The sequence below is a fragment of the Canis lupus genome, chromosome 27 (assembly GCF_011100685.1).
Source record: "Canis lupus familiaris isolate Mischka breed German Shepherd chromosome 27, alternate assembly UU_Cfam_GSD_1.0, whole genome shotgun sequence".
Classification (NCBI taxonomy): Eukaryota; Metazoa; Chordata; class Mammalia; order Carnivora; family Canidae; genus Canis; species Canis lupus.
This window is the reverse complement of record NC_049248.1, coordinates 558,443-581,466: the sequence shown is the minus strand read 5'-3', so window position 1 is coordinate 581,466 and position 23,024 is coordinate 558,443. Positions and strand designations below refer to the sequence as shown.

Sequence of the window (23,024 nt, the reverse complement as noted above, 5' to 3'; positions counted from 1 at the left end):
AGAACTTCATGAAAGTGTCTTAGAGCACAGAATCTGGCATTTGGAATGACATTCTGTCTTCCTTCCAGAGTTACTTCTCCGGAGTTTCTATAAGCTCTGCAGACTAATAGATCATCAAGCAATAGAACTTGGCAGCCAAAACCCAGAGTGTGGGGCTTTGGAGAAGAGAAATGTTGACTTGATTCTCAGCTTGGCCACAATTGACAAAAAAGAAATGAGAGGCTCTCAGAACTACTCAGATCATTCACACATCAGTCCCACAGAGAAAGGATGCTTTTTCATGAAAACTGTTAGGAGGGTCCCATTGGAGATTTCTTAAGAATTGAGGTGGAATCAGTAGTCACCTCCCTGTCTCAGTCTTCTCTGCGCCCACAGGGTCCGTAACCACGGAGCTAGACTCGCCCAGAGCTCTGAGCAACAAGAGCACCACAGGACATTCCCTTTAGGGTCAAGTCCCCATGGAGGTTTCGTTTTCCCAAAGGGAAAGTGGTACTTCAGAGGGTACTTGGCAAGTACCCAGAATTCACCGACTACCAAAATATGTTTAGCATCCCTAGCCCATAACCTCAAAATGCCATGGGATGTTAAAAACAAAGAAATCCACATCATATGCTTGCTTTTGTGGTGAGCAGGGGGCCATGTGCTAGATTAACTAGGTGGTGATGATAAGCTAAGCCATCAAAGGAGGGGAGTGTGGAAGAGGCCCAGACAGTGGCTGTGACACAGTGGCAGACTCAGCACCTCCCCCTTGTCCCCTGGATTGTCCCTCTGTCAGCTAACAGAAGGGCATGTGGGAGCAGAGGCTCTAGGAGGGCTGACAGATGTGGCTTTGGCCAGTGAGAATGTAAGCAGTGGGGTGAGGCCGTCTGGCTGGAGCCCACCTACCTGGGCCTCCCCACTTCACGTGCTTTCAGCCGACTGCACAGGGACTTTCCACCTCAGAGGAAATGGGAGATCTGGAATCATTTTCGAGGCCGAGTCTGCACTAAGTCAGGGCAGGCACATCTCAGGTCACTGGGCTTGTATGCGTCAAGCCCAGCTTCACGCATACCAAAAGGAAACAGCTCCCAGGATCTGGGTCATATCCTAAATAGGAAAAAGGCTCTGGGCCTGACCTAAGGACTCTGTTTTGGAACAGTCACTGCCTGCATGAGCTCCATATATCATCCTGAAAGAAATATTTTTCCTACCAGGACAACCTGCTCTCAGCTGATGTTCAAGAGCTGCCAAAAAGTCTCTATTTGTGTGTGTCTGATTCCCAGAGGGCTGTGAGGGACACAGATGACACTGCAGAGGCGCCCGCCCCCCACTCTAGTCCTCTGCAGACAGGTCTTCTTCCCCTTTCCCTCCAGCAGTGGCAGCGAAGCCCTGGGAGGAGGTGGAGCCCGCTGCTCGGCACACTGTGGGGCTTCAGGCAACTGTGAGGGTGTCACCTAGGAGACTGGAACAGCTGAGGGGCCTCGCTCCTCATACTCATTTCTGGCCTATTCCCCCATTCCCTTTTTCTTTCCTTCTTTACAAGCTTGGGAAAGCTTGAATGAAATCTGAAAGTCTAAAAAGGACTTAGGAAAAGGCACAGTGGACTGGGATTGAGGATTAATTTTCATCCTCTTTTCCAGGTCTGTTAGTTGAATGGATGCTTGGATTCATTCATTCAACCATAATCGTTACACAATTATTTATTGAAGAGCTACTTCCGGCCAGGCACTGGGCTAGGTGCTCAGTCACCCAGTGGACAACACAGGCAAGGGTCCTGCCCTTGGGGAGCCTGCCCTCTGATGTTATGGGTGTCACCTATCTGCTGCAAGAGACTGATGACCTCGAGTGTCTAAAGCTGTCAACTATGGCCATGTTCTCATAAGAAATGGCCCAGGACTGGAAATAATCGGTGCCATTTGAGGAGAAAAGCACTCTTGGTCACTCTGGAATACAGAGATTCTCCCTCACGTTGCTCTTTCCTTCTTTCTTTCTCCTTTCCTTCCTTCCTTCCTTCCTTCCTTCCTTCCTTCCTCCCTCCCTCCCTCCCTCCCTCCCTCCCTTCCTTCTTTCTCTCTCTCTTTCTTTCTTCCTTCCTTCCTTCCTTTCTTTCTTTTTCTTTCTTTCTTTTGAGTTTATTTATTCATTCATGAGTGACAGAGAGAGAGAGAGAGAGAGAGAGAGAGGCTGAGACACAGGCAGAGGGAGAAGCAGGTTCCATGCAGGGAGCCCGATGCGGGACTCGATCCCAGGACCCCACAATCACACCCTTGGCCAAAGGTAGACGCTCAACCGCTGAGCCCCCCTGGGTACCCCCAGGTTGCCCTTTCTGACTTTTGTTATCCCTTAGTAAGTTACTAGATATTTTTGTTGCAATTCCTTTTTTAAGGAAGATTAACTAAAGTCATTTCAGATGGCCTCCTCACACATCTGCCCAAAGCCTTGCCTGTCCACGATCTTGGATGAAAGCAAGCCACCGAGCTATGGACTAGGTCTGATCTACCAAGTCTCAAGGAGGTGTTGAGAAAGATGAAGCCTCCTGAAGGAAGAGTTACCAGGCTGGCAGTAGAAACCTAAATTCCTGGATCCACTGCAAAAATTGGTCAAAGTGACTTATGGTGCCCTGTTCACTGGTCTCAGAAACATTCACAAAATCACTCTGGGAAATCAGTGTCCCCCTCCATGCACAGAACTCCAATCCTTACAAAGCTCTGAGGGGGGAATCTGTGCCTTAATTGTGTTTTCTCCCTGCTCTTGTTGGAAACTACATTCTCAGTGCTTTCTCATATACTGGGAATTAGGGATGAAGCCATCTGAAGTGGTGGATGGTCTAAAGCAGTCACCCTGCCCAGCCCAGAGACATTTTCCTCCGTGGGATACAGCCTGAGTCTTGGGCCCTGCTTCCTTTTGGAATGAATTAGGTAGCAGTTGGACCCGGATAACCTGAGCTGGGCTGATCATAATTAGGAGTCATCATGGATATTAATCTACTTCTTCCATTTTGCTTTGAGCTGAAGTTCCTATATGTGTTGTTGCTTAGTGGCTGGAAGTTCAGTGTCATCTTGGCTTAGAAACAAAATAATGGAGCTGGCTATTTGCCTTAGGGACCTCCTCACTGCTCTAGTCAAGCTGGACAATGCAACCTTGTGTCTGTGATAGGGTTAGGTCACTCCCAGCCTAGACCCCAATCCAGGGAGGAAAGATCGACTAGGGTTACATTAAAGGCCCCGCATTTTATAAAAGGCTTTTCTTTGCTTATTAGTTGATGCCGGGGACCACCAATTTGGGTTCTCCTCCTCTTTAGCCCCGCAGTTCATTTCATTTGCCTTAGCAGGCTCTGCCTGACTGGGCTCCAATTTTTTTAATGCCACTTACAGAGATTTCTCATTCTAAGAGGGTTCTAACCACTTTGCAAGCTCTGCAGCTATACATGGAAAGGGATCCTCCTGCCTTTTTTTTTTTTTTAAGATTTATTTATGAGAGAGAGAGAGAGAGAGAGAGAGGCAGAGACATAGGCAGAAGGAGAAGCAGGTTCCATGCCATGCAGGGAGCCCAATGTGGGACCTGATCCTGGACCCGGGGATCACAACCTTAGCCGAAGGCAGCCGCCTAACCACTGAGCCACCCAGGTGTCCCATCCTCCTGCTTTCACTCTTTGGGCAAGGTGGCTTTTGTCCTTACACATCTACCCGACAGACTCTTCTCGGGCTTCCAGCGGGCAGGGAATCGGCTTGTAAAGTAGGCATGAAGGAATAAAGCCAACCACCTGTGTCAGGCACTTTGACCACTATGCTATTCATAGTGGCCAGTGAGCACCACAATATTCTTGCCAATCACCGTTATGACTCCTATTACATTGAGGGTCCTGAGTCTCTGTGATGTTGAGAAACAGGCCTAAAGGTACAAATGAGGCAGATCCAAGACTAAACCCAGGGCTGTATTACTCCAAAGCTTGGGCTCCTTCCACTAAGCCAGGCAGGAGGGATTGTTAATTGCCCCTAACACAGGAATGATTTATTCTTCATTTGGGGTAACTGTATTTTTATGTGGGGCAGAGAAAAGTAGGTTATATGGATTTAAGGGGAAGCTCATTTGCTTTGGAGATATCTAATTACCAGGAGTTTGGAATTTCTGTGCTAAATATTACACGACAGAAGCTAAGAAAGGAAAAACCCAACAGGGAACAAATCAGAATAGCAGCAGAAAAAAACCACCCACATGGGAATCTGGGCTCACGAAGACTGAGACACTGTCTCTCAGGAATGCTGAGGGCACGTGCCTTCCCTTTAGCAGGTACTGAGCCCTTTCTCCACCATAATCTTTGCTCTTGGTCCATGTGATTCCATGACACTTTTGCCCTTAAGTTCATTTACTAATGTTAAAAAATAATGTTATTATTATTTTTAAAGATTTTATTTTTTTAATCACTTGGTCGGGAGAGAGCACGAGTGGGGGGAGCAGCAGTGGCAGAGGGAGGAGGCTCCTTGCTGAGCAGGGAGCCCCATGTGGTTCTTGACCCCAGGACCCTGGGACCATGACCCGAGCCACAGGCAGATGCCCAACTGACAGAGCCATCCAGGCACCCCATTAATGCAGAAACTCTAAGGTCTCTGTCTCCCAAGCAGCTTGATGCCATTGCAGGGTCTCAAGAAAAATGGGAGATACCACCCTGTGAAAGGGGTCACGTGTACAACACAGCAACTGCTCCCTTAGCACCTGAGAAAGAGAAATTCCTATGAAGTTGCCAATGTCTTAAAAGGCCACGAGTCAAGACTCTGAAAAGATACTATCTCAAAGAATCTGATGGCCAGAAGTGATGAGTGCATTTCACAGCAGAGTGGTCTAGTTCTAGGCAGCAGCTTGCTAACTGGACAACCAGACCCAGTAACAACAGGCAGAGGGGAGAGGCAGAAAGGCAGAGAAGGACCACGAATCCATAAGTGAGGCACTACAAACTATGCTTTTCCCAAGATGCCCGCTTTAAATTCTAATCACTCCTACTTCCCAGAGCAGAGGGCCAGTGGCACTAAAGTCAAGAGTGTGTCCAAAGCTGGCTCTGAGGTGGCCTACACATGGCCAGCTGCTCAGTCAGGAAAGTGATATTCAACTTCTTGGGGCTGTGCCCATAATCAGACTAGCAATAGGACAAACCCACATCCCTGTGAAAGTCTCAGATAGGTTCCCTCTTAAAAGATACAAAACCTCATAAACAGCATTCCCTTAGCTAGCAGAAGATACGTTTTTGGAAGCGAACTAAAATCCCCTCAGGCAATGCCTACAGCTACCATTTGAGACTTGTTTTTTTGTTTTTTGTTTTTTTTTTTAAAGATTCTATCCACTTATTCATGAGAGACCAAGAAAGAGAGAGGCAGAGGGAGAAGCAGGCCCCATGCAGGAAGCCTGACGTGGGACTGGATTCTGGGTCTCCAGGATCACACCCTGGGCTGAAGGCGGTGCTAAACCGCTGAGCCACCAGGGCTGCCCCCCCCCCCCCCCCCCCCCCCCCCCGGCCCATTTGAGACTTGTATCTATAATGGTTACACCCTTGTTTTCATCTGTTTGAAGGTCATGGAGACCTGGCCTCAAAAGAAAGATTAGTGTCTGGGGAAAGATGCCCTAGAAGTATCTGTCCATCCCTGATGGAATAGGAAGGGGCACATGGACCCAGACTCAGAGAACCCCTGCTAATGACTGATGCTCTATGATACCCACAAAATGCCCATCTGTGCACTGATTTCAAGAAGAAATCTGACCCCCTCTACTGCAAATGGGTCAGGAGGTGGCTCCGAGGCCCGTGGGGGTCGTGGGTTCTGGGTCAAACTAGCAGAGATGCAAACAAGCCCCTTGGACCACATGTAACTCTAATTCTGTCTAAGATAGGGCTGATATCTGCTCAGTCCTGACTTTTGAGTTAGGTGTTAAAAATGTAGTTTAATGTAAACCCTATCTAGGATTGTTTTTACTTTTGTTACTATAGTGAAGAACTCCCAGGGTATCATGGAATTAGTAGGTGACTTCACATCCCATCCATGCAGGCTGAGAAAAAAGCAATGCCAAATTTAGCCAAGCACTTGCAGAGACTTAACAATGCTTCAAAAAAAGCTGGCATTTGGTGGTCAACTTCCCGCAGTCCATTCTGCAGAAAACTAGAGAGAGGCAAGCCCTTCTTACTGTTCTATTCCCCTAAACCTCTGCCAGTTAGGACACAACCCAATGGACCTTTTTGTCTCAACCCCACAGGATGCACAGGCCAGAGCAGTAGGCCATCACTGAGTGAGTGAGTGAGCAGAAATAGTCCTAACTCTCTGTCTCACTCCAATTACTCTAGAATTTTCTGAAATCCCTGCCAATGATAATAATATTTGATATTCCTGTAATGCTTTTAAATATCAAATGTCCATACATTTTAGCTTATTTGCTCTTTACAACAACCTTATGAAGTAGAGAGAAACAGGTCGTATGTTTTTCATCTTACAATTTCCTAAGTTAGGGAAATGGAGGCTCAGAGAGGTTAATGACCAAAGATGACCAGGGTAGGAGGCTGCAGACTTGGAACTCAAATTAGCATCTTTTGTTTATAAGCACTATGCTTGTTCCATTAGACCCAGCCCGAGGCTGTGGTCTTCACAGAAGGATGAGTACATGCTAAGGGTGCAGGGACAATTAATTCTTGAGGTAGAGAAGAAAAACACTAGACCTTCATCCTTGATTTGTTTTTGACACTCCTTTCTAAGATGTTTTGTAAATGTCTGATAGCACATACACTATTGGAGGGCGGGTACACGCTTGTGAATAAGTACACTGTTGGGATGTGGGTGCTCAGGATTTTCACAGGGGTAGGCGGTAAGATTTAGAGATTCCTGTAAGGCTCCAATACGGTTCTGTATCACTTACATTATTCTTGCTCACTCTCTTTCCTGATCTCCCAATGGGTACAATAAAATTGACATTAATTGTATGTCTGTGTCATGCTTGTTCTCCTTTTGGGGTGGTTTTTTTCCTCAGTGATGATTTGGCAATGGCTGGAGACAGCTTTGGTCATCACCTGGGGAGGGGGGTGGTGTACTGATATCTAATGGGTAGAGGCCAGGAATACTGCCACATATCCTACGATGGATAGGACAACCTTTCACAACAAAGAGATATCCAGCCCAAAATGTCAACGGTGACAAGCTTATATAGAAGTTATATATAGAAGTCTGATATAGAAGTTATATCAGACTATCTCTAATCTCTCTCACCAACAGGCCAACCAATCCACCAAATACTCTTGACTGTGGTTTGACTGGGCTGGGTGCATTAAGAACACAGAATTGTGAGCCCATGAATCTTCATATCTGCTGCCAAGACATGATGACATCTTGACCTATGGAAGCACAATTTATGAAGGATCAATTGAGAACTGCCATGCTGAACAGAGAGCTCTTGGCATGTTGCCCACAGAGAGGGAATCTCAGGAAGTTGTTCAGATGCTGAGTGAGGAGTTAGTTCCAAACGCATCCACTGGGCAGAGGTACCATAAGTCACTGCATGAGACATCTGGACTTTTCATCATCTTATGGTACAACTCCACTTACAAAGTGACCCTGCTCATCCTTGGCAGTGCCATTCAAGGACAATCTACATATACTCCTACACCGTCCACACTTGTCTTGGGTGTGAATCCTATTAGTAGGAATTAAAGGAGACCAAAAAATGTGTTTTCTTAACTTCTTTCACCCACTTTTTCCCAGCTGGATACTAGTAGCCTGCTGACAGCCGGAATAGCCCTGTGACACATTATGGGCAGACCTCTCACTAAACCCAGGGAAAAACTGGACTTGAAGACACAACGTGGAAAACACATCTTTTTTTTTTTTCTCACTTACCAAACACATCCTATCTATGAGCTCTATGAGCTCCCTGTCCTGGCAAGCCTTTCCAAAGCTGTGTCTATACACCCTCAAGAGACCTCTTGAAATCATTTCTGTGCCTGAACCAAATTTTATACAACAGGGCAAAACCAAACTGCTCACCTGGAATGATGTGCACATTTAACCCAAAGATTTAAAAGTCAGTCATTTTACATTTTACATGTGAGTTGGGTCCAAAAGTAGCCCAAACATGGATAAGAACTTCCCTGTTTCTCTTTGATGTCACAGGTGACTCTGCTCAAACTGTCAGTGCAAAAAGAGGCATACCATCATGCCTCTCTTCCCTCACACCCACAGTCTACCCAGGATGAGGGTAGTCTCCTATGAAGACTGTGAGCAGTAAGAGAATGAAAATGTTGGTCAGGTCAACCATAATGGGGCTATTTATTTATTTATTTTTTAAAAATAATATTTGTTTTTTATTGGTGTTCAATTTGCCAGCATACAGAATAACACCCAGTGCTCATCCTGTCAAGTGCCCCCCTCAGTGCCCGTCACCCATTCACCCCCACCCCCCGCCCTCCTCCCCTTCCACCACCCCTAGTTCGTTTCCCAGAGTTAGGAGTCTTTATGTTCTGTCTCCCTTTCTGATATTTCCCACACATTTCTTCTCCCTTCCCTTCTATTCCCTTTCACTATTATTTATATTCCCCAAATGAATGAGACCATATAATGTTTGTCCTTCTCTGATTGACTTATTTCACTCAGCATAATACCCTCCAGTTCCATCCACGTTGAAGCAAATGGTGGGTAATGGGGCCTTTTAAAATAAAAAGTACAATAAAACGAGATTGCAGAGACAGATAAGCTGATATATCTATAAGTGAGAAGCAGTTACACTGGGGCCCAGAGAACAACAATTAATGGTCCGCCCGAACAGAATCTATCTCCTCTAGGCTGTGGGAAGGGTATGTTCCCATTTGGAGAGACACAGAAGCCCATAGTTCTGGGATTCTTCTTCTTCTTTTTTTTTTTTTTTTTTTTTTAAGATTTTATTTATTTGAGAGAGAGAAAGAGAGCTACCCAGAGAGCACAAGGGAGGGGGGAGGGGCAGAGGCAGAGGGAGAAGATTCTCTGCTCCGCAGGGGGTCCGATGTGGGGTTGATCTTAGGACCCTAAGATCATAACCTAAGCGAAAGGGCAGCCGCTCAACCATCAAACAGCTCAACCATCAACCAACGGAGCCACCCAAGCGCCCCTGGGCTTATTCTCAATAATGCAGCTTTAGGCATAATTTTACTTGTAATGAGCAAAGAGAGCTGACATGTGGAAAATGAAGAGGGAGTCCACTTCATATTACTTAGTCGATTATTATGCCTTTCCTCAATTTCTTTTGATGACTTTTGATGACTTTTGCTCCTCACACATCAGTGATGAAACCCTTTTCTCTTTAGTATCTTATTTTTGAAAAGATTTTATTTTAAAAAGATTTGACTTATTTGACACACACACACACACACACACACACACACAGAGCACACTCTCCTATCTTGTGCTTAGAGTCTATCCTGACTGCATTGATTACTTATGTGGCCTTGACCAAGTCTGTTTGACTTCTGTGTGCCTATTTTCTTGGGTGTAGAATGATACTTCCTTCATAGGCTACTGTGCAGATTACATGACTGCAACAATAAAGCTCCTAGACAATGCCTAGTACACAGGAAGTGCTACGTTATTATTAATTATTATCACTACTGTGTCTTCCTACATTATTTTCTATGAGTTAGTACCACAAAGACTATGATGGTAAATTAACCAGTATTAATCACATGGGAGAAACAACAGGAGATAACATACTTCAAGTTTTAATCTCTATTTTTATTTGAGGAAAAGCCTTCAGCAGAGAAGGGGGCTCCCTTCATTACAAATATTGTGCCAGCCCTTTGGTACAATGCTTTCAGCAGCATGGAGGATGGTTGCCAGCTCTCAGCAATACAGCAAAGCCTTTAAGACTTTGGCTGTTAACTCCTGCAGCCTGTCAATTCCCTGGTGCCATGGTTACCCCAGACACCCAGTGCCACCTACTTCTCTGAGGTTACAAAGCCCCTCACTGACCTTTAGCCGGCCCTAGAGTCACTTTCCCTGTATCCTGTATCCCAATGCCGTTAGGCTTTTCTACCAATGCTAATTCCTTCCCCAAGAACATGAACCATCTAAAAGATGGACAAATAGCTGGTTCAGAATAACTCACATTCGACTAAAATTTAGAAGAGAGCATTTACTTTTTTTAAAAAATATTTATTTGTTTGAGAGAGACACAGAGAGCATGAGCATGAGTTGGGGGCGGGGGAGGCAGGCGGAGAGGAAGAGAGTAGGTCAGGCAGACTCCACGCTGAGTATGGACCCAGGCACAGGGCTCAAGCTTGACCTGAGCCAGAGCCAAGAGTTAGATGCTTAATTGACTGCACCGCCCAGGTGCCTTGAGAATATTTACTTTTAAAAGAAGAAACTACTAACTCAAATAAGTCTCTTGTTGGTTAAATGGTGGGAGGGAAATTTTATAGCTGGTCTCTCTCTAACCTAATCTTTTTAGATCCTGACTTTCTAGAAAACAGAGAAATAAGAACAATTAGAGGCTCTTAATCATAGGAAACAAACTGAGTGTTGCTGGGGGAAGGGGAACTGGGTGATGGGCATGAAGGAGGGCACATGATGGAATGAGCACTGGGTGTTATAAGACTGATGAATCACAGACCTCTACCTCTGAAACTAGTAATACACCATATGTTAATTAATTGAATTTAAGTAAAAAATAAATAAAAATAAAAAATGTTAAGTAACTTTAAAAAAAAGAATAAATGGGCTGTTATAATCCTTTTATAATCAATACCAGCTACTCTTTGGTTAAGGGGTTGAGCTCAGTCCAAGAATCCCACTGTGGTTTAGCTTTTGGAGATAAAGTCTTCTCCCTAAGTTTCCAGTTAGAGTCCATCTAATCATATTTTTTAGTTTCAGGTTTGATCTCTGAGCAGCTACCAGATGTCAAGAGGATTATGAAGTAAATTCCAGGGAGGGTAGTGTTGCTGGCTTTATTAACTTTAAAAGAACATGAGAACTGAAGGAAAAGAGGTATTTAGGTCTTGCCAGTGAAACAGCTCTGGTTTTGTCATGTTCATCGAGGAAACAAAAACTCACTGAGGTCCTGAGTTCTTCTGGTGCCCATAGGCCCTTGCCTGTTAACGGTGGTCTTTAGTAACTGAACTTGGAGCCCTTACCCTTTTAACTGGACTCATCTTTTTCAGTTGGCTCTTGTGGAAGCCCAGTAACACCAGGACAGAGGGTGCAGCGAAGGCAGTTTCTGAACCTTCAGAGAGGCAGATGGCCCCAGTGTAAAGTCTTCTGGCAACAGGGTGACTTACCACAAAATCATTACGAAAAGCCCACAATCCCAGCAAGTACCTAAACGAAATCAGGCTACACTATGAAATAACAGTGATAATATGGCAACAATCCTGATATTTTACAGAAGTACAGAACAAGGAATTTAATCCCTGATTAAGTACACCTGCAACATTTTCATATGATTAATGTGCAAGCACAATAAGCGAGAACAAAGTGAAGGAAACACAGAGACCATAGGTATTCTGACTCAATTTTAAGAATTTTTCTAGTAATTATCCTAGCAGGGCCCCAAGAGACTGTTCTATTGCAGGCAGAGCTGGGGCCTTGGCCTCCCCTTCTGTTGAAATGCTTCCAGAACTCCCCCTTTCATGCTAATGAGGGGCCTCTGTGAGGGCTGGAAGCCTCTTCACATTTTGGGAGTCCTCTGACTGTACATGTGCATACAGGTGGGGAGGAAAAGAACAACATCAAAGGCAAGGTTGAGTTCAGTGAGCTCGAGTTAGGGTTTGGGTGTTAGCAGTGACTTAACCTTTTGCCCACTGTCCTTCTTGAAGGCCCATCAAAATGCCTTGGAAACATTAAAAGTGTTCATAAACAACACAAAGCTATGTGGAGTTGGCCCACGGGAAGTAAAAAAGGAAATTGTGTTCAGGCGGTTGGTGAAAGTAACTGGAAGTAACTGAAGGAGAGTCACATATGTTGGAGCCCTGCTTGCCTTCTTGGGCGTATGGAAAGTGCTTCTGCGCCAAAGCCTATCCCTCCAGAACGTAAGTGCCGAAGAGACAAGGACCAATTGTGAAGGAAGAGGCATCAGCAGCCAACACACACAGCTGAGCATTGTGGGCAGTGACGAGAGAGAGAGAGAGAGAGAGAGAGAGAGAAAGAGAGAGAGGGGAAGCAACCCTTATTTGTTGGCACTTGCTGGATGCTTGGCTGGATCTGAGTTCCAAAGTAAGGGCTGGTTCTGGTCTTGGTAAGGTTTTGGCGCTTTGTGAAAGAGACTGGGATTCACGGACATTCTTCTGAAATCTCTGCCTGGCTGTTACATTTAAGACAGCCCCACATGGGCATTTTTCTTCTATTTGTACGTCAAGGGGGGAATCTAAGGGATCTGGGCCCACATGGCATGATCTTGCCCTATTTTTCAGTATGAAAATAGAGAGTGGCTCATTTTCATTGCCCATACTGCTTTCACTCCTAGGGAGTATCTGAATTTGGGACACCTACAGGGAATTTATGAAAAAAAGAAAAACACAAAAAAACAAACACCCCCCCCCCCCAAAGTGAGAGAATGGATTTCAAGAACTTTCCAGAAGAAACGAGACCCAAAGGTAATTGCCTAGGGTCTTCATAAGGGGTGACACAGAATCATGTCAGTTGTTACCACCTTCCTGTAAGACGCTTCAGTACACTGTGCTAAGTAGTGCTGGCTCTCTTCCCCTTTATTGCTGGGGCATGGGAAAGGCAGCAGGAGCAAAGGCCTAAAATTTGAAAATTATATACATGTATCTATCCTTATTGATTCTCAGTTAATTTATTAACTGTGGCTTACTGCATCCCCCACACTCATTCTTTTTCTCCTAACCTTTTGTAGGCACCAGACACTGACTTAGTTCAAAGGAAGGGGAAAAACAGCCTGCAGATTTGGGGTTAGGGCATGGGAATGAGCAAAGGCCAAGACAGGTCACTCAGACTCTGCTGGGGTAGAGTCTGAAGCAGCAATGCTTTGAGAATGAAATGGTTCAGTGTTCTGACAGTATGGACGCAGACCCTTCCTGACAGGAAGGCTGATAATCCAGAAGGCCAAGAAAACTCAGCACTATTTCTCTACTCTGTGGGTAAGCCTGAGAACTCTGAGTCTTAACGGGGCCGCTTCAGCATTAGAGGCGGCCAGGTAGGCCTTTGCACAAGCGACACCCAATTTCCTACAGCCAGTGGCAGCTGAGTGCTCCCCACCAGGTGCCCCCTTGGGGCCCAATTTAGCGCCAAAGCTGGGCTTACCATCGTGGTCGGCATGCCCACACAGCGTAAGAGGCCAGCACTGCTGAGGTCACAGCAGCGTGTGAGAAGGAAACAGGCTCATCTCTCCTGGCTTCAACTGGATATCTAAGCTCAGCGTCCAGGTCACAGCAAAGACAGCGTTGCAGAGACATCAGCGGGGGAGAACAGAACAAGAACCTTCAGCGTCACCAGGAGTGAGGTCACTGTGCCTGAGGCAAAAGCCTCCAAGCAGGGGAGGAAGGAGATGTAACTGCTCCCAGCGCACCACAGCAGCCAGCCAGAGTCTGGCTCTGTGTCCCCAAGGCAGATGTGGGCTCCACCGTCTTGTCCCTCACGCTGGCTGACTGGGTGTGGGGTGCAGGTGGTGCCTTGTTGCTCCTTCTACCTACAGTTGCTACAAAACAAAATGTCTTCCACCGCACCAACCCCATGAACAGAGGACCGTCTGTTAACGACAATCTGTATTTTAGGTACAAACACCCCATTTCCCCAACTTCACATATCTACTCTCTCTCCTGACCCCACCCCAGAAGTGACGGTCATGAGGCATGACGGCTTTTGGGCCCACTCCTGAGATCTAAGCTGACCCCATCCCACCCTCCAAACAGGAAAAAGGGAAGGAAAAGAAAAACTCAGAAACCTGAAGATTGTTTGGAATTTATTCTCTTAAATAAGAATGGTAACAGTTGTTAAAAAAATTAAAAGCACAACACCTTAGTTTCACAGTAACAGCAAAAACAAAATTACACAATCAAATTAAAAAACTCACAGACACACCAAAACGTACAGCACAGATTAAAAACAAGGGCAAAAGTAAAGGCTGTAGGGAAGGCCAGAAGCGGACAGGTGAGGTGATCCTTGGTGCAGCATGGCCTCCCCGCTATGGCATCTGCATTGCCACTGTGGGAGCCTGGCTGGTGTCACCCCTACTCCTGCTCTGCCCTCCACCCCAAGCTGAACAGTTCAGGAAAGAGGGAACCCCTGCATTCACTGGTCAGGCCCATGAGGAGGGACTAAGAATGGTCCACTGCCCTTCAGAAATACACCCAACACCGAGACACAGAAGGAAGCCACAGTAACTAACCCAGGGTAATAATAGATTCACACGTCTGGAAGCAAAATGGGGCAGGGAGTTGCTGCTCTGTGGGGGTCTGGCAGCAACAGAACCCTGCTTTCCTAATCTGCTCCTCAGTCAGCTTTCTGAGGTTGAGGCTGTGTACTGCTCACTTCCTGACATACCGCCCCCCACCCCCCTCCAGCCCCCAAAGTCTCCACCTCCACAGGTGTGCTGGGCTACTCTGTTCCCTCCCAATCCTCCCCCCAGAACTCTAAGTCAGGCCAGTGTCATACTTCCCCACTGGAAAAACTCTTGGTTTCCAGAACCAAGGAACAAGAAGCTTCAGAAACAGCTTCATTACTATGGTTATAATTATTTAGGACACAATATATAAATATCTACTTGTATATATAAAATTCTACCTATATAAATACACATGTGTGTACATATAAATATTTACACAACACCATCAAATTATGACTCTTGGGGGAGGGGTTGGGGAGTTAAGCTGGACTGCACAATTCTCTTTGCTCTACTAAGAGGTTTTCCAGAAATGCCTCTAAGGGAAGAGGGCTTGGGAAGCAGTGAGATTTCATAACTTCATCCTATCAGGCAGGAACCCCAGGACTGCATGGAATCCCTTGTATTGCATGGCTATGCTGGCCCATATAGCATCCAAACTATGGAACCTAATGGTGATCATGCAAAGGTTGTCTTGCTAACTGCCTATGGGCAGCTTTTAAAGTTAAGACCACCATTTCCATCCCACCTCTGCTGCCTGTGCTAGAAGAAAAGCTCTTCTCTTCCCTTCTGAGTCCCCACAACCCTTATTATCTTCTATAGGAAATGTAAAAGGGATTCCTCCAAACAAAGAAAGTATCCAAAAAACCTGCAACTAAGGGTCTTGTGTTCAAGGAGAAAATATCTCATTTGGGGTTTTTCTTTCTCTACCTGTTGTTGTTTCAACTTTTCTTAAAGTCAGGGCAGGTACTAGGAGGCCAGGGTGGGAAACCTGTGCCAAGTCCACCAACCTATAGCAGTAGGCATAAGAAGTTTGGAAACAAAGCATGTACAGACTTGGAGAAGAGGGTTTCTATATTAAAAGCACATTATAAACAACAGTAAGCAATGTTTTCCTCCCAACACTAGATTAGCAACAGGCACAGACAGATTAGGTTACCAGAGAGAGACAAACACTGCAAAGCAAACCTAGAGTAGGTTCTTCCAACTTGTGAGTTTGTTTTTTGGGCAACAGCAGTAATTTTGGCATAAGGGGCAAAGAACACAAGGGAGAAGAGGGTAGTGCCACAAATACAGTGGTAGCACTCAGCAAAAGCACAGGAGGGCCGTGTGCCAGCTGTCGCCCTAGCTTTCCCAGCTCTGCCTCCTGGGGGTTACAGTCTAGGAGGATGGCTCATGTATATACAGTGAAATCAAGTTCATTCCCTTACAGCTTTTTCTCGGCTAGAGTGCAGGAGAGGAGACGTGCCATGGATCTGGGTAATGACTGCCATCTAGGACACACACTCTGGAACCCTAAAATACCTGAGTTCTTCTGAAGCTCCTCAAAAGGAGCTTTAGTTTGGGATTTATACAAAGATATCTCTATCAAAGGAAAAAAGGAAATCTACTTGATGCCACCTATAAAATATCACCCATAGCTCTGTTCCTCTTCTACAGAAGCTGGTAAGAATGAGACGCCTCATAGGGGAAGTGCTGGTGCTCTGGAGCATCTTCAGACTCAGGGCTATCATTCCCCAAAGCCCAAGGCTCCAGAGGCAGATACTAAGGGAACCCTATTAGCCCTAAGCTCTGATCTTCGCTGCCTTAAAGTGGAGGGACAGTTCCTGCCTCATTCATTTTAGGGGTTTGTGATGCCACATCTGAACCCCTTGTACTAGGATAGGCATGTCATCTTCAGAATCAAGAACCATAGGGGCTGAGACATCCTTAGGGATTTGATTCTTTCTCGGTTGATTCTTTTTTTTTTTTTTTTAAATATATTGTGTAGTTATTTTTTTTTATTTTTTTAAGAGTTTATTTATTTATTCATGAGAGACACAGACAAAGAGAGAGAGGCAGAGACACAGGCAGAGGGAGAAGCAGGCTCCATGCAGGGAGCCCAACATGGTACTCGATCCCGGGTCTCCAGGATCACTCCCTGGGCTGAAGGCGGCGCTAAACCGCTGAGCCACCCGGGCTGCCCTCTCAGTTGATTCTTTAACTACATTGTCAAACTCTTATCTTTTCTCTTTGCTTTGTAGAATATTCTTCTCCTTCTCTACAGAAACTTTAAACTCATGACGTTTTCAAACTAGACAGCAAGTATGGCAAACTGAACCACATGGGAAAGTGAACAAACCTGGCTTGCTTAGAAATGACCTGAACTTCATCGTGTTTAACTTTTTCTGAAGAATGTTCTGTACTTGCTACCCAAAAAGAAAATTTCATTTCTTTGAGTTGTTTTATTGAGTAGCCAAGTTCCTTGGGAAACACATGTGAGCTGGAACAAGGCCCAGACTGAGGAGGTGGTGCTCTTAACCTGGTCAAATGCATACTCTAGAGCCCAGGGCCAAAGCCTCTGTCTAGATCACTGTGCTAATTTTTCTCTACCAGCACTTCCCCCTGGTGCTTTGAGAGTTAGCATTTCAAAAGGCTGCTAGCATTTCACAGGAAAGACAGATTAGAAAGGTTTCGAGGCTATAGGTTCCAAAGTCATTCGTGCCTGAAACACTGCTACAAAATGTTGGTCCAACTGGCAGGGCACCTAAAAAGCTTCCCCGGGTTTTAATAAGGGCATACACAGGAGCAGAAGCTGAATTCCCTAACTCAGCTGGAGTTTCCTGGGTCTCAGCCTCCAAATCACTGCCCTCTCTGGGCACATTCTCCCTTTCTCTTTTTTTTTTTTTTTTTTTTTTTAAGATTTTATGTATTCATGACAGAGAGAGAGAGAGAGAGGCGGAGACGCAGGCAGAGGGAGAAGCAGGCTCCCTGCAGGGAGCCTGATGTAGGACTTGATCCCAGATCCCGGGATTACACCTTGAGCCATAGGCAGGTGCTCAACCGCTGAGCCACCCACGCGTCCCCCTTTTCTCTAATTCTTAAGCACGGGAAAGAAGCAACCCTGAAAAATCGAAATTTGAAATTTGAAAATTTCAAATTTTTCTTTTGAAAGTGGAGTGGATAATTCTTCTCTTTTCCCATTATGGAACTTTTACTACCAATTCCTTCTCCATAGTTTCTAGCATTAGCTGATAATCTTTAGTTTTTTTATGGTAGCTTTTGTGAATTTGCAAATGGCTGCTTGAGATAGATCTACTGTGAAAGACAGAAAAAGTGTGAGAAACAGAAACATAGCCCTGTTGACTTATTCTCTCACCTACACAATGACCCTGGTTTGTACACAGTCTAGGGCTGCACTGAGGGTATTGAGAACACCCAACAGTTTGTGGACCTGGGGACACATCCCACAGGCTGGAGCAGAAACAGGCAATTTTAAGAAAAAAAAAAAAAAAAAAAAACTATAGTTTTTCACAACAAACCTAATGTCCATGAACCCATGAGCTAAAACCAGAGTAAATGTGTTTTTACAGGTACAGATAGAATCATTTACTTCCTGACACAGGAAATGGTTAGTGGAAATGGAACAAATTAGGGTTTGGTCCTCATTACAAGTTCAAATGCCCCAAAGTGATTAGGACAAGGCATGACCTTTAGTGGCTGCAGGTCAAATAGAAGAGCAGTGTTAGCTTATCTGGATACCTAAATAGGGAGTCAGATACAAGAAGTTCAAGTTTAAGTGATCATGAATCCAGATCATGGGGCCTTATTACAATTCTATGCTCTGTCAAAGGAATCTAAAACAAGGCGGCCCTGTGACTCTGGATTGTCACTTGGATCAGTGATAAAAGCAGCCAGTTCTGAATTCCTGTCTACCTGGATAATGTCTGGACCAACCACCTGGGTGTGTCTTACGAGCGTGGGTCAGCCCCAGGACTAGAGCAACAATACTTTGAGATTTTGAATAGACATTACTGAAGCTCAGGTGATACCGCTTACCAGATGGCACCCCTATTGGCTCACGGTCTGCCAGTGAAACTCCCCCCTGATTTGTACCAGCACCTCCGACAGGCCATAGAGAAAGGGGACTCCAAATGCAAGCAGCTGGCACATGAAAAAGGAGTCCAAAGGGTTTTGGGCCACTTGATGCCCAATCGAAGAAATGTTGCTTTGGAGGTGCTGGCTCATCCCCTTGGCCTTGTCACAGAGGCCGAGAGAGTGATGCACCACCCAGCCAAACAAGGAAGTGAGGCTACCTGGAGTTCTCTCAGCAGGGCTGGTGACAGCGCTGGCCCGTCCATTTGTGTCCACAGTGGGGCCATCCTGCAGGGGTTCTCTGGCCTCCTAGGAAAGTTCACAAGAAAAAGAAGAATGACTGACTGAAGCACTCAAATCTCAAAGGGCAATGGCACCTGCCTGGCTAGGCTGCTGCTCTCACCAGTCAATCTAGACTGTGAGAAACACACAGTATTTAAAAAACCAGGACATATATCATGGGGGAAATCACCAGGAGTCAAAATCTAGTTCCACTTTGGAATATCCTTCCTTTCCCCACAAGTCCCTCTCAAGGATGCCTGAGTTAGCCGGCATGTTGACAAAGTAACATCCTGTAGTGAAGGGAATACCTGGCTCACCTTGACAAAGAAAGGTGGAGGTGCCAGTTACTCTCATTAAGAAAAAAAAAAAAAGGTACTTAGATAAGTAATTCACAGAATAAAGAAAGTTAAAGGAATGAGTAAGCAGCAGATTATTTACAGCCAACCAAGTTCTTTTTCAGGGTGTCCTTCTCTAAGAAGGATGCTTATTTACAATGACTAAAGTCTTCTTTTATATAGAATAAGCAGAAGAGTCCACTAACATGGTCTCTCAAATCCGACTCGGGTGGTGGATGGAATAATACGTTAGTGAAATGCAACATCAAGATTATACTCAAAAAATTAGTTTCCTCCCCAATGGACTGTGACTGTCTCTTAGTCCCTTTCCCCACACAAGGAAGGCAACATAGTGGCTGGCCATTTAGTGTGCCAGGCTAACCATAGCCTCACCTGTCACCACACTAAAATGCACCTGCTGATTCTCCCCACTTACAGATGGATTACCATTACCTTTCCAGAGAGAGGAGCCACTGCTGGTCTCTTCCTCTGTGCAGAGCCAGAGAGTCGATAACAGTAGTGTGGTTTGCAGTAGAATTTACCTGTAGGCAGCAAGAGGCAGGGGAAAGAAAGTGAGCGAGACCCTTAATTCTGAACTTGACTCCCTGGTCTTAGCACACTCTTAAATATCTCCTGTAGTCACAGGGCACTGTCACTACTGCCCAGGCTTCTTGTCCAGGGAGGCCAAGCCCTCCCTATAAACTTCGATTTCAGCCCTCCTCTCCCCTTTGCCTGCAGGGGGAGGGGACTTTTTTTGGGTATGTGAAGACCATTGAGCCATCACCCAATCAGCGCCCAGAGCAAAGATGTGAAGCTTGCACAGCAGGGCCAGCAAACAAAGTGGCAGTGTGTGCAGAACAAAGATGTGGTCACATGGAAAGCTGGGACTAGCATTTCCGGGGAAACTAAGAATGAACATAAGCGCAGGGTGGAGGTATGGAGGCTGCAGGGGGTGGGGCAGCATTGAGCACTGGCTCTGACAGGACCCTCTCTGCTGCTCTCCTCTCCTGCAACCATCCACAAGCCAGCCTTGTAATCCCTTGTGGGTCAAGATCAGCATTAAAAAAACAATACAAAACTGGGCAGCCCCGGAGGCCCAGCGGTTTAGCACTGCCTTCTGCCGGAGTGTGATTTTGGAGACCCGGGATCGCGTCCCATGTCGGGCTCCCTGCACAGAGCCTGCTTCTCCCTCTGCCTGTCTCTCTCTCTCTCCCTCTCAATCTGTGTCATGAATAAATAAATAAAATCTTTAAAAAAAAAATCTTCAAAAAACTAATAAAAAAAACCACAATACAAAGCCAAACCAAAAAATCCTGCAATGGACTATGATTAGAATGAAGCAGAATAAAATGCATTAAAGTACATTGTGGCATCATCAGAGTTAAGTGTTAGTCCTTATAGCTCTTGATTGTTGTCTGTCTTCATGTGTTTACTGAGTCCTAACGTAACATGTATTTTCTTTTGCAAGTGTGGTCCAAAGTTTGAAAAACAAGACCCTGGCTTTTTCCATGACACTGGTAGTGGGAGTAAGCCACAAAGGATCACTTTTTCTGGCTCTTTCCTTACTCCCACTTTAAAGAGCCAAGGCTTTTGAAAATTAAAGGAAAGACCCTATCATAGAAACTACCAAAACAGGAGTAATCCCACTCATCCTTTTCATTTGCAGAGGGTACTCCTTTGACAAATGAACTTTCCCGATCTCAAAGTTAAAATAAGAGAACCTAACCAGAAAACCAATAAAAAAAGGTCAATGAAAACTATGGGCTGGCTTTTTGAAAAGATAAACAAAACTGACAGACCTTTACCATACTAATTTAGAAAAACAGAAGGCTCAAATAAATAAAATCAGAAATGAAAGAGGAGACTTTCAATGGATACCACAGAAATACAAAGGATCATGAGAATCTGCTAGGTATAATTACACACCAACAAGCTGGATAACCTAGAAGAAATGAATAGAGTCCCAAAAACATACTACATACCAAGACTGAATCATGAATACAGAGAAAGTCTTAACAGACTAATATTGGGTAAAGAGAGTGAATCGATAATCAAAACTCTCCCCAAACAGTAAAGTCCAGGATCAGATGGCTTCACTGGTGAATTCTACCAAATATTTCAAGAAGAATTAACAGCAATCCTTTTCAAAATCTTCCAATACTCTAAACAGGATGGAATATTCCCAAACTTATCTTACAAGGCCAGCATTACCCTGATACCACAGACAGATAAGGACATGACAAGAAAATTACAGACCAATATCCCTGAGGAACACAGATGCAAACATTCTCAAGAAACTATCAGCAAACCCAGTTCAACAGCACATTAAAATGGTCATTCACCACAATAAAGTGGAATTTATCCCTGGGATACAAGGATGTTTCAAGATACACAAATCAATAAACATGATATACCACATCAAGAGAATGAAGATCAGGATCACATGATCTCAACAGAGGCAGAAAAAGCATTTGACAAAGTGTAACATCCTTTCATAATAAAAACACTCAACAGACAGGATTACAGAAGTAACATACCCTAGTACAAGAAACACTGTATACAACAAAGATGAAAGGTCGAGACCTTTTCCTCTCACATGAGGAAGACAAGTGTGCCCACTCTCACCGTGCCCATTCAGCAAAGTGCTAGCAGTTCCAGCCGGAGCAATCACGTAAGAGAAGGAAATAAAGGGTATCCAAATAAGAAAGGAAGGAATAAAGTTGCCTTTGTTGGAAGATGATTATGATCTCACATACAGAAAATCCTAGACTAGACTCCACTGAAATACCACCAGAACTAATCAATACATTTGGTAAAATTGCAGGATTCAAAATAAATACATAGAAAGAAATTGTTTCTATACATTAACAACAAAAAAATCTGAAAAAGTAAAGAAAACAATTCCTTTCACAGTAGCATCAAAAAAATAAAAGACGGGCAGCCCGGGTGGCTCAGCGGTTTAGCGCCGCCTTCAGCCCAGGGCATGATCCTGGAGACCCAGGATTGAGTCCCATGTCAGGCTGCCTGCATGGAACCTGCTTCTCCCTCTGCCTGTGTCTCTGCCTCTCTCTCTGTGTCTCTCATGAATAAATAAATAAAATCTTAAAAAAAAAAAAAAGACTTAGGAATAAATGTAATCAAGGCAGTAAGAGATCAACACAGTGAAAACTATAAGAGCTTGATTAACTGAAAAAGATACAAATGGAAAGATATCCATGTTCATGGATCAGAAGAATTAATATTGTCAAAATGTCCATGTTACCCAAAACCACTGATAGATTCAATGCAATTTTTATCAAAATTTCAGTGGCATTTTTCACAGAAATAGAAAAAAATAATCCTACTTTTTTTTTTAAAAAGATTTTAAAATGGCAGATGCTCAACCGCTGAGCCACCCAGGCATCCCCTAATTCTAAAATTTGTATGGAGCTACAAAGACCCTGAATAGCTAAGGCAATAACTGAGAAAGAACAACAAAGCCAGAGGCATCATCCTTCCCAATTTCAAACTACATCACAAAGCTATAGTAATCAGCATAGTACATGGCACTGGCATGAAAACAGACACACAGACCAATGAATACTCAAAAATAAACCCCACATATACAGGCAACTAATATCTGAGAAGGGAGCCAAGCATACTTAATGAGGAAAGGATGGTCTCTTCAATAAACAATGTTGGGAAAATGGATAACCACATGAAGAAGAACGGAATTGGACCTCTATCTTACACCGCTCACAAAATGAACTTGAAATGGATTAGAGATTTAAGTCTAAGGCTTTAAACCACAAAACTTTTCCATAAGAAAATAGGGGAAAAGCTCCTTGACATTGGTCTCTGCAGTGATTTCCTAGATATGATAGCACAAGCACAAGCAACAAAAGTACAAAGTCAACAAAATGAAAGGCAATATTCTCCCTACAGGAAGGAAGAAAACACTTACAAATCATATATATGACAAGAGGTTAATATCCAAATATGTAAAGAACTCATAGAACTCAATAGCAAAAAAACTCCTAACAA

The 23,024-nt window shown here is 44.6% G+C and overlaps 1 protein-coding gene across 24 annotated transcripts in view; it reads right to left on the bottom strand.

Moving 5' to 3' along the window:
- MICAL3 (microtubule associated monooxygenase, calponin and LIM domain containing 3) overlaps window positions 1–23,024 on the bottom strand; it is a 195,957-nt gene that overhangs the window by 55,765 nt on the left and 117,168 nt on the right. For all 24 annotated transcript variants that reach the window (XR_005379691.1, XM_038576206.1, XM_038576209.1 and 21 more), the window contains 2 exons: window positions 19,455–19,543; window positions 18,606–18,693 (listed from right to left, as the gene is read on the bottom strand). Coding sequence is in view for 23 of the 24 variants with exons in the window: in XM_038576206.1 (XP_038432134.1) it covers window positions 18,606–18,693; window positions 19,455–19,543 (177 nt within the window). In the remaining variant the exon portion in view is untranslated. The remainder of the gene's footprint in view (window positions 1–18,605; window positions 18,694–19,454; window positions 19,544–23,024) is intronic.